Below are 12,847 nucleotides of genomic sequence, written 5' to 3' on the forward strand. Positions count from 1 at the left end.
TCAAATATCCTGGATTGTTTATCTTCATTCATTATTTCTCGTTATATGCTTATGTTGCCAGATCTTCAGAGCAGGCATTCTTTTATTATCAGTCTGAGTATTACATATCAATATGGTGTTCTAATCTCAGGTCTTTAAATATTGCTTTAAAATAAATTCAATAATACTGGTGATGAAAAATTGTAAAAGTGTTTCTGGGGCTTTGGATTATGGATAGATTATAGATAGACCCATACTGCAAGCATATTAATGATGCACGACTGTAAACTTAGGAGAAGTTTGAGGTTCATTTCAGGGACAACTGAACATCATTCCTTTCTCATGAAACATTCAGGGGTTACTTGTAGCTCACAGTGACATTTCACCATTACCATACATATCATGCCAGTGATAAGTTTTTGAGGGAGTGTACCTGAATAGTGAAGTAATTTTACTGCTTTTGCTAACCATCACTGGTCAAATTAACAGGAAAAAATAAACTCCATAGATGCAGTTGCTACCTTTTCATAATTTCAGCTAGTTACTCCCCCCAAAATGCATCCTTATTCAAATATGATCTAGATGGCCAATTTCACAACATAAAACTACTGAAATCAAACTTACTAATAATGCAAAACTGTTATTTTTGTGAGAGAAGTTCTAATTGAAGATACTGAAAAACAACCACCATGTAAGGAGCTACCCAGAAAGTAACATATTATGTTACCATGCAAAATACAGTTTTGTTCATTCTCCCTCAGGATAGAGTTTACTTCCAAGTTCTTCTGCAATGCTGTCTTGAAATCTGTAACACAAATTTTGAAAAAACTAAAAAGCATTCAGCTTTAAAGCAAACAGATCCTATCCTTGCTGTCATTTAGCTTCATTTCCTTCAGGTCTTTAAATGGAATTCAGAAAGCTTCAGCCACAAAGAAAATTTCCACTGAGCTGCTATCCAGTTCTAGACAGTTTTTTCTAGTCTTTGGCCAAAACTCTCCAGCTCTGTTCCACAAGCTCCATGTTGTTTTTCAGGACATTTCACAATGTCTGTCCTCTTTTAATGCTACCTCAAAGACCAGAGACTGCATCATATCAGAAGGAGGTGAGAGAAAAGGAGGTTACCATCCTAGTGAGCTAATCTGTACTATCTACTACCTACATTTCTACTCTTCATATCTACTCTGTTCTAGGAACTCTCTTCTACACAGAATATACAAATACCAAATATACAGTTGATATCTCTGAAAAGATCACTGTCAAGAACTGTGGATAACTGGCTAGCTGAAAAAGGTCACATAGACATAGTCCAGCTGGCTGGACAAAAATGCACATCGCTCTCAGCTTATCTGAAGTAAAGCAAAAATACACTGTCCTTAGCTGTTCTTGTTACACAATAACAGGAAAATTGCGGTCGGTAAATAATGTTGCAGGAGGGAACAGATAACTACAGAAGAGAAACTAGGGGCGGGCTTGGTATTTAGGCAACTAACCAATAATGAGCTTAACTTTTGTAATATGTATGAGCTAATTATAACAAGGCATAAAAGGTGACTGTAAGGGACAATAAACGAAGTTTGCTGATCACTCATATTGAGTGTCAGTGTCTTCCCTCCGTCGCGACAAAGAACAAGTCAGAATCATCAAAATATACAACTTTGGGGAAAAAACTTCTGTGGTACTATATCATAAGCACAAATAAGGGGAAGGACATAAGGTTAATAGGAACCTATCAAAAATAACTTACCACTTTCTCCACAGATCCTTAACTATACATCTTAAGATCAAAAGCTCATCTCCTTTAGTACACAGAAAAGCACCTTCTGTGCCTCTCAACAAGATAACAAGTGTGTGTGTGTGTGTGTTCCTCTGGGTTTTGGGGGGAGGCTGTTGTTTTTCTTAAATACTATTGCACCAACATCTCTAGATGCAGACTGATGAGATGAATACAATGATACCATACTGGAGTTGTTACAAGTACCTCTATGTTATTTGTACCTCCATTCAGTAGTAAAATAAATAAATAAATAAACAGCTGACAGTTCCCCTTCCATAGGGACTTGAGCACTTGCCACTCTTTCCAGCTGCCATTTCCCAAGACACATGCACAGGCTCAAGAAAATGAGAAATCACCAGTGTGACAGGATGCACTGCAAATGCACATTCCCCTCTTGTCATTGAATCTATGTATTGGGTTTAAAGGGCAAAGTTTTGGTAGCAGAGGAGGCTGCAGGGACAGCTTCTGTGAAACACATATTTAAAAATTATCATTAAAATATACATTATCACACAGTCTTCACAAACTTCACTTACATCAATGAAAAGAATTTCTCACACCAATATCAGAACATCATTGCAACACTGACAGAAGTGGACAATTTACACACACTTCAGTCCTTGTCCCTTCACCACAATTACAACAACAAAAATTTCCCATGATTATTCTGCTCTCTGGCAATGTCCAGTCCATGTTTTTCCCCTTGTCTCTCCCAGTTACTGTCCCTACCTTGAATTCCTCCAGCTCTAGAACAAACTGTGGTGGTTTAACATTGGCTGGCTGCCAGGTGCCCACCAAGCCATTCTATCAACTCAACTTGGGGATGATTAATTCAATTTATTGCCAATTAATAACAGAATAGGATAACAACAAATAAAAACAAAACTAAAACCAACTTCCCTCCAGCCCCCTTTCTTCCCAGGTTCAACTTCACTCATGAATCTTCTATGCCCTCCCTCCCCAGCCCCTGATCAGTGTGTGGAATGGGAGCTGCAGTCAGTTCATAACACTTCATCTCTGCTGATCTTTCCTCCTCCTTTCTGTTGGCTTTTACTGCTGAGCATGACATCATATGGTATGGAATATTCCTTTGGCCAGTTTGAGTCAGCTGTCCTGGTTGTGTCCCTACCCATTCTCTTGCCCCTCCCCCCCCCGCCCCCAGCCTAGTGGTGGTGGTGGGGGGGAAGGTTGGAGAGAGAGCCCTGAAGCTGTGCCATCACTGCTCAGCAGTATTCAAAACACTGGTGTGTTATCAACACCTTTCTAGCTACAAATACAAAGCACAGAACTATGACGGCTGCTATAGGGAAAGTTAACTCCATCCCAGCCAGACCCAATGCAATCTATCACCTCAAGGCAGCATTTATAGTATTGTCTGAAGTATCTCTTCCATAAAGCATAGATTGTTGCAAAATATTTGTAATCAAACTTTTATCAGAAAAAAATTAATTTCTTATCTTCTACTTCCCTACAGTAATTCAAGTGATATTTTATTTCAGGAAGTGTCCCATGGGGCTGTGCAGTTGAAGATAAAGAAATGGGATCTGTGATAAGAAAAATCAGAGGAGTAGAACATTCAAACTAAAATGATATATTCCTCTCTAGACCTGTCTCTGCTCTTACTTATCTGAGGGATAAATGAAGCACAAAATGTGATGGCACTTTATCTAGTTATCTATCTTGACTGTTCTTGGTACAGATACCTACGGTATAAGCTTGTACAACCCACAACAATTACAGGAGATATAAAAAATGACCCTGCATACCTTTCATCCCAAACTTAGAGTGTCTTCCAAACTTCAGAATAATGAGCATTATTACTAAGCCAGTGCACACCAGTGCTGCACTTCCCACCATAATATATACCTAAAAAAAAAGGACACAAACAGATCTGATTTTTTCTCATTAACCATCTTCAAACATATTCAGCATACATTCAGATTTACCCATTAACCCAACCTCATGAAGTTCAACAAGGCCAAGTGCAAGGTCCTGCACCTGGATCAGGGCAACCCCCAGTATCAATACAGGCTGGGGGATGAATGCAATGAGAGCAGCCCTGCAGAGAAGGACTTGGGGGTACTGGTGGATAAAAAATTGGACATGAGCCAGCAATGTGCGCTCACAGCCCAGAAAGCCAATTGTGTCCTGAATTGCATAAAAATCAGTGTGGCCAGCAAGTCAAGGGAGGTGATTCTCCCCCTCTACTCCACTCTCATGAGACCCCATCTGGACTACTGCAGCCACTTCTGGTGCCCCCAGTACAAGAAAGACATGGACCTGCTAAAGTGAGTCCAGAGAAGGTGCCAAAAAAATGGTCAGAGGGCTGGAACACCTCTCCTATGAAGAAAGGCTGAGAGAGCTGGGGTGGTTCAGCCTGGAGAAGACTCCAGAGTCATCTTATTGCAGCCTTTCACTACTTAAAGGGGTCTTATAAGAAAGACAGAGAAAGACTTTTTACCAAGGCCTGTAGTGACAGGACAAGGGGCGATGGTTTTAAACTGAAAGAGGGTAGATTTAGATTGGACATAAGGAAGACATTTTTTACAATGAGGGTGGTGAGACACTGGAACAGGTTGCCCAGAGAAGCTGTGGATGCCCCATCCCTGGAAGTGTTCAACGCTAGGCTGGATGGGGCTTTGAGTAACCTGCTCTAGTGAAAGATGTCCCTGCCCATGGCAGGGGTGTTGGACTAGATGAACTTTAAAGGTCCTTTCCAACCCAAACCATTCTATGATTCTATGATTTAGGTAGAGATTAATTTCAAATAGGAAAGATTTGCACTCAGAACAAAGAGTACATAAATAAGTCACTTGCTGAAGTTTCCTCTATCCTGCCAAGAATAGAGATTTAGACACCTTTAGAACCACTTTTTCAACATTCCACACATTCAGGACAGGTGGGAGGGAATGTACATCACCCCTTTCCCTTCCAGCAGAGTGGCATGTTTTAAGAAAACATATAAGAAAACACTTTTTTACTGTGAGGGTTGTTGAACACTGGCACAGGTTGCCCAGAAAGGTTGTGGAGTCTCCGTCCCTGGAGATATTCAAAACCTGACTGGATACAGCCCTGGACAACCTGCTGTAGCTGACTCTGCTTTGAGCAGGAGGGTTGGACTAGGTGATGTCCAGAGGTGCCTTCCAGTCTCAGCTATTTTGTGATTCTGTTATCAGAAATAAGACTATCTGGGATCTTCCTGATTTTTTAGCAAAGTATATCTCAATGAAGCAACCACTGCCAATTTGAGGGACTGAAGGCTGTCAAAGTTAATGCCCCCACTGCACTTAACAGATGGAAACAGAACAAAATCAAAGTTTTAGGAACCCTTCTCACTGCTCTTATTCTTATAACTTTTCACTCCCCAACCACTAGCACTAGAGAGAGCCACTGGGTAGGCTTTCTTCCATCTGCACAAAATAGATTCCTCCCTCATCACTTTCAGATGTATTGAGACAATACCTAGCTTTTATAGCCTCCTTTTCCATTCTTTCCCAACTCACAGTCTACCACAAATGCACACACTCTCCACTGCCTGCCGCCTTGCAGAGTCATCAACGCCTGCACCAGGGAGGCAGCACTACTAACCAGATCTGCTGCCTGCTACCAGTTTCCAACAATTCATGACATTTAACGTTCATCTAACATTCAATTTCCAACATCATGATAGGTGAGGCAGCAAAGGAGAAGACCCACAAATTCAGCTGCCTATACTAAGATCTACTACAAATTATTTTATAAAAAAGCTACATGAAAACACACATTAAAAACATACAATTAGAATTTGAAAGTTCGCTACACCATGTCCTCTTTGTAAGGAGCAGTTGATTTTGGAACTGGAATTAAAGCAAAAGTCTTTAAGTTACCTTGGATGTTGATATTCTGTAAAAAAAGAGTTGTTCTCCTTGGCTAAAATTAGAAGCAAAGTCTTGGGCTAACAAATTACAGTTAGTTGTTCAGAAAAGCACAAAACAAATTAGCAACTTTACTTGGAATAAAAAGTGAACCACTCTCAAAAAATGGGGTGAAGGAAGAGGGGGGTGCATTGATTATTTGCCTCTTGATTTTGATCGTGACACAGTAACAGCTCTGGTGTTCTGGTAGCTTAGGGTTCCATTACAATCTTTGCAGTTTCATTAGTTGTATAGTCAAAAAAATCTGCCAAGATTACAGATCAGGAAACAATGTATATACTTACAGTGATACTATCTTCATTCTCTTTTTTGGAAACATCTGCAGAAGTGATTCGATGACTATTATTTGTGGTGTCTTCAAGATCATTAAGCGTGGTTTCATACTCTTAGGAAAGGAAAAAAGGGTGCTTTTATAATTTTGCAACCTTGAAGGGAAAAGGGTTGTCTTTATTATTTCAGTTTTGTAATGCCCAAATGACAGTAACACTTATCAGAATTCTGAGCAATTTGAAAATTATACATTATTTATATAGTACCTGATACATTTGGGGGTATCCTTGTGACAGATAACTTTGAACAAACGTGTTGTGACCAACAGACTTGAAAAAAGAAGCTGTTTCTCTATTCAGCTTAAAAGAGAAAGAATCTACATCATAATATATAGTTCTATTAGAAAAACTAGAGTTAAATAAGAACTCCATCCATAAAGCTATTTTTATGTGCTTCTGACTTCCCATTAAAAATTGAAGACTGCCCTCTAAAATTAACTTCTCTAGCTTTGTATTCTGCCAAATATAAGACTGACTTAGAAATTAGCTTGGGGACTTTTTGTTTAGCTGTGAAGAATTTGGCAGATGACCTTTTAGCTATTTTATTGATACCAAATGCAAAACAGCTAGTGTTCTTAGGTTAAAAAAATAATGAAAAATGATGCTGTGTGCATAGAGGTTATGTTCTAACATGCTAAATGGTCATACAGGTAAACTTTAAAAAGGTGCCTCAGATTGTGGAGTGGCTGGAAGATAACGGACATATTGTGAGCAATCCAGACCGAGTAACTTTACTATAAGAGCAGGCCGAGCAGGCTGAAGCTGTAACAAGCTGCAGCTGTTGTGAAGGACATATGCAAGGCCAAGAGAGACAAAGAAACTGTGTACTGGCAGAGAGATAAGAAAGTTGGACTATTAAGGAACTGTACGTGGGAAAGAGATAAAGGAGTTGAACTGAAAAATATGAAAATAAATATTGAAACAGAATGTAGGTGAGGAACATGTATACCATGCTGTGACCAGTCATAGAGTTCAGGAGAATGAATAGACAAGCAGCTTTAGCCTATTAGCAATCTAGAAGCAATGTGTGTGCTTTGTGCTAGTGTATAAATTGCTGTGTATCCCTTAATAAAGTGGCACTAACTTGATCACATTGGTCATATAAGTTGTGTCCAAACCTTCTGCGTCAATATCAGATGGTCTGAAAAAATTTAATTTATCAAAACAATGCTACTCATAGGTCTGCAGGGGTGAATCCAGGACAATTCCATCAAAAGAATGAATATGGTTTAATTATAAATAATTATTTTAAAATGAAACACAAATATATGCAATTCATTATTTTCTATCAAAATTATTAAATGAGATAAAAATTCTTAAATAGTAAATGCATGAACTTAGAGATACATGCACTGAAATAATAAAAAAATAAAAATATTTTTTAAAATTATTATTTTCTGTAATTGCATCTGGAAATATACGTTTCAATTGTATGACTGTAATGTGTGCAGATGGAATAAAATAAACAAGGCCAATAAGTGCATTTATAGCAAATGCACCTCCAGCATGCTAAATTAAATTTGAAATTAATTGTGTATTTCAGGTCTGGGTTTATGCAGTATTATTGACAAGGGCAAGGGATAAAGTAGGCCACTTCAGTACATCAGTGTTGCATTGCCATTCCCTCCTGTATAACTGTGAACCATTTACATTTGAATTAGTGCCATGCTTTCAAAGCCTCTTGAAATGGATGAGCAAATCAAGGAAAATATGCACAACAGTTATTCAGCCAAACCCAGGCAATTCTGAATTAAATGAGTTCTTGTTCATTTTATTATGAATTCTGATTAGGCAGATAGCATTCTGATACAGACAGGATCATGCCTCTTGATTCATGCTATGTGGGACTTGTATTGCTTCAGGGCTAAAATTCTCTGGTATCTAGTAACTTATGCAGTCATATATTCCTACACCAACGGAGGTAAATCACAACTAAAGCATGGGAGCATTTTGCAGCTTTTTTATAAACAAGGTGTAAAGCAGCTGGGACCCAATCAAGGGCACTGTCATAAGTACCAGGGAGTCGTTTTGAGAATACCTCTGGGAGTTCAGTTTTATGGGGCATAGTCTCTCTCATTCTCATGACCAAATTAGAAAATGTGTCATACAATCCAATATGAGGAGGAACAGAATGGAGTCCCCACAGTCCAGGAGGAAACAGTTAGTGACCTGCTGCTCCACTTGGATGTGCACAAATCTATGGTGCTGAACGGGATACACCCAAGGGTACTGAGGGAGCTGGTGGAGTAGCTCGAGGAGCCACTTGTCCATCATTTATCAACAGTCCTGGCTAACCAGGACAGTACCAGCAGACTGGAGGTTAGCCAATGTGCCACCCACCTACAAGAAGGTCAGGAAGGAGGATCCGGGAAACTACAGGCCTATCAGCCTGACCTTGGTGCTGGGGAAGGTTATGAAGCAGATCATCCTGAGTGCCATCACATGGCACGTGCAGGACAACTGGGGGATCAGGCCCAGCCAGCATGGGTTTATGAAAAGCAGGTCCTGCTTGACGAATCTGATCTCCTTCTACGGCAAGATGACCCGCCTAGTAGATGAAGGAAAGGCTGTAGATATTGTCTACTTGGAGCTTAGTAAAGCCTTTGACACCATCTCCCACAGCATTCTCCTGGAGAAACTCGCTGCTCATGGCTTGGATGGGTGTACTCTACACTGGGTTAAAAGCTGGCTGGATGGCCAAGCCCAAAGAGTGGTGGTGAATGGAGTTACATCCAGCTGGCAGATGGTCACACGTGGTGTTCCCCAGGGCTCAGTGCTGGGGCCTGTTCTGTTTAATATCTTTATCCCCAATCTGGATGAGGGGGTCGAGTGCACCCTCAGTAAGTTTGCAGATGACACCAAGTTGGCAGGAGTGTTGGTCTGCTTGAGGGTAGGAAGGTTCTGTAGAGGGATCTGGACAGGATGAGGTTCAACAAGTAGTGCCGGATCCTGCACTTGGGTCACAACAAACCCCATGCAATGCTACAGGCTTGGGGAAGAGTGGCTGGAAAGCTGCCTGCTGGAAAAGGACCAGAAGATGCTGGTCGGCAGCCAGCTGAACATGAGCCAGCAGTGTGCCCAGGTGGCCAGGAAGGCCAACAGCATCCTGGCTTGTATATGAAGCAGTGTGGCCAACAGGACAAGGGAAGTGATTGTCCGTCCCCCTGTACTCAGCACTGGTGAGGCCACACCTCGAATACTGTGTTCACTTTTGGGCCACTCACTTCAAGAGGGACATAGAGGTGCTGCAGCATGTCTAGAGAAGGACAATGAAGTTGGTGAAGGTTGTGGAGCAGAAGCCTTATGAAGAGTATCTGAGGGAACTGGGGTGGTTTAGCCTGGAGAAGAGGAGACTCAAGGGGAACCTTACTGCTCTCTCCAACTACACAAAAGGAAGTTGTAGGCAGGTGGGTGTTGGTCTCTTCTCCCAGTTTACTAGTGACAGGACAAGAAGAAACAGCCTCAAGTTACGCCAGGGGAGGTTGAGATTGGATATTAGGAAAAACTTCTTCATTGAAAGGGTGGTGAAGCATTGGAACAGGTTGCCCAGGGAGGTGGTGGAATCACCATCCCTGGAGGTAGTCAATAAAATGTGTAGATGTGGTGCTTAGGTACATGGTTTAGTGATGGACTTGACAGTCCTGGGTTAACAGTTGGACTTGATCAACTCAAAGGTCTTTTCCAACCTAAATGATTCTGTGATTCTATAAAAAAGCAGCATGGCCTTAAAACATGAACTAGGGGCCAAAGTAGGCATCTTTGCATTTTATTTCTTGCTCAGCCCTGGGCAAATCACTTTATTTTATTTTGTCAGTTACCTGTCATACAAAACTGTGATAACATCTCTTATTTCTTTCTTCCACAGGATTCTCTGGGGATTAGTTATTAGGGATTGATTGATCTGTGCTTTGAGTATATAAAGTACAATGTGGATAGAATTCCCCCAACAAACATAACAACATGCATACTTTTGTGAGCTGATTGGTTCTTCTGTTTCCCATAGTATTTTTGAAACATTTGATGGAAAACATTTGCAAATTACCTCACATGAAGCACAGAGTTCTGAAGGTCAAATCCAAGGGACAGAGAATATCCCACTACAAAGGGCTTTGCTCTATGGAGAAGGGTACTCAAGGCCAGAGCCCCCTGCCCCCATGCAGCCAAGCCCTGCTTACTCACACAAGGCACAGCAATGAGGGTCATAATCATCCTACATGAGCTTGTAACCACGTCCTGCTGGCTAAGGGAACTCAGATGGTGCACAGACACTGCAGAGACCAAGTTCCAGCCCAATAGAAACTGTGAAAAACTGTCACAAACCTTTTCTCAGGGGCACATATGGGTTCTTTTTGTCTGGAATTATTCTTTTTGGTTCAAATCTCATGATTAGTTTTTGTAGTCTGTTTTAGCTCCTTTGAAGTGAAAGGTCACCCTTCATACCCTGTTCCAATTTATTTTTGCCTAGTCACATTCCACCTTCTTCCTGCATTTATTCAGGTGGGGAGAAACATTCACCTCTTCTGTGAAGGTCCAATCGATTGTCAGGGCCCTGAGAGTACTAACCCTTATTGGCACTGTCCAGCCTCCCCTGAGGCCTCTCTCACCCCTGCCCATGGGCCCAGGAGCCTCATTTCAGGTCAGTCCAGGGCCACCAATCCCCACCCCAGGAACACCATAGGAATGTTCCTCTCTAGCTCTGCCACAGCCCTGCCCTACCTTGTCATGGGTCATGCTGTGTCAGGCCCAACACTTAGGCTCACATCCTGGCCTGACCAGAGCCTGTCCCCATCCCTGTGGCCCTGCTCCCTGCCCTGCCATCCTGGGACTGTATCTAACCTTGGTTACCGTCACTAGTCCTGATTCTGATCCCCACTCACAGGCTGACAGCTCATCCTGGCCACAGCCAAGCCCCATCCCCACAGAGGTGCCTGATGCCCTTGGCTGGGGGCTGCCCACAGCTGCCCCCACAACCTGCCCTGCTCCCTCATTGGGGACAGTGGGACAGGCCCTGGCTGGCAAGACTTCTGCCTTGCCAGCACAAAAATACCCTTGGCACCTGGTCCCCACAAAGCCACTGGCACTGCAGTGCCTTGACACTTAAAGGAAAATACCTTGCAAATCCCCTGAGTTTATTAAAGCACTAGGGCACCATCCAAGCATCCTGAGTTTACCAGGAATTAAACCACTTAAAAAAACATAGAAATTGTGTAGCATGAAGAACAAACCCTCTGCAGTTATCTTTACCCTTTACAGAGTGCAAATTCGCAGCATGATTAGCATAGGAGTATGAAAAATATGTTTTAAAAGGGAAAGCAGCATGAAGGAGGGAGATGGGGAAGGAGAATTTTAAATCTTGCTTCTAACATAATCTAAATTGGTGGTAAATAGATTAGCATACAGATTGAAGGATCTGAAAAGAAGTCATGAAAAATGCTCAGTCTCTAGGAGGAGCTAATTCCCAGGTGGGAACCATGCAGTGGTTTTCCCAAGAAGTATAAGTTTCTAGACTTTTTAGACTTATTTATTCATCTCACCAACTGGACTTGTGAATTTGGAATAATTAAGGAAACACTCTGGAATACAAAGTGTTGCACAAAGCAATCACTAAGTCACTGTAACAAAGATCAAAGGCAGCAATTTCAAAAGTAGAAAGAAAAGCCTGAAATAAAAAGGAATATTGTTCTCATCAGAACTAGTTCTTGCAGGCTGTGATTCACTTGCACAATTCAAAGCATACATTTTAACCGAATCTACCAGTCAACTGAATTACAGTACTCATACACATGCATCAGGATCATGATAAACAGCTCAGATTCAAAATCTTCATGCATGTATACATCATATATAATACAACACATTTAGGAAACTGTGCAAACCATCACCTCTTCCTCGCCCTAAAATAAAATAAAAATAATAATTGGGAAGAGAAAGAGGGGAAGCTATGCTTTAGTATTTCTAAGCACTTAAAGCCAAACTGATGCTTCAAATGCACATTTGCTAAAGTTTAATGACATGGAATCAGAGTAATAACATTTCAATCAGCTTAAGGAAACTTGATTCATGGGCCATTTTGTCCAAATAAAGCTACTCCAAACAGGATCCTGCTTCTGCTGGAAGCTAAAGGGTGTTTTGGATGTGTTGGTTAGGATGTACTTTCATGCTCAGCAGAAGTATACCAGAACTATTATGTAAAAATAGCCAGTTGTATTTCAGTTTGCAGTTTCTATTATAATGCACACTGGCTTTCAATAGGTGTAGCCTAAAATATTTTACTTCAGATATCACTAAGTTAATGTTCTGCTTATGCAAGAGACAATAAAGGAAGGTAAAATTGGGAGGACAGAGAAAAATTACCTACAGGTATATTGGGTTTGTGTGGCGAGGTTTTGATAGTGGGGGGGCTATAGGGGTGGCTTCTGTGAGAAGCTGCTAGAAGCTTCTTCTATGTCTGATGGAGCCAATGTCAGCTGGCTCCAAGACAGAGCCACCACTGCCAAGGCTGAGCCAATCAGCAACAGTGGTAGCACCTCTATGATAACATATTTAAGAAGGGGAAAAAAACCACCCTGGCAACTTCAGTGGGAGAGAAGAGTGAGAATATGTTAATGAAATAACCATGCAGACACCAAGGTCAGTGGAGGAGGAGGAGGTGCTCCAGGTGCCAGAGCACAGATTCCCCTGCAGCCTATGGTGAAGACCATGGTGAGGCAGGTTGTCCCCCTGTAGCCCATGGAGGTTAACGGTATAACAGATAGCCACCTGCAGGCCATGGAGGACCCCATGCTGGAGCAGGTGGATGCATCTGAAGGAGGTTGTGACCCTGTGGAGATCCTGCACTGGAGCAGACTTCT

At 41.6% G+C, this 12,847-nt stretch overlaps 1 protein-coding gene across 1 annotated transcript in view; it reads right to left on the reverse strand.

Moving 5' to 3' along the window:
- The window catches only part of LOC129783120 (BDNF/NT-3 growth factors receptor-like), a 262,545-nt gene that overhangs the window by 195,987 nt on the left and 53,711 nt on the right, over window positions 1–12,847 (reverse strand). Inside the window, 2 exon segments of the mRNA XM_055792861.1 lie at window positions 3,520–3,619; window positions 5,952–6,074. Coding sequence (XP_055648836.1) covers window positions 3,520–3,619; window positions 5,952–6,074 — 223 coding nt within the window.

This window comes from Falco peregrinus, chromosome W (assembly GCF_023634155.1).
Source record: "Falco peregrinus isolate bFalPer1 chromosome W, bFalPer1.pri, whole genome shotgun sequence".
NCBI lineage: Eukaryota > Metazoa > Chordata > Aves > Falconiformes > Falconidae > Falco > Falco peregrinus.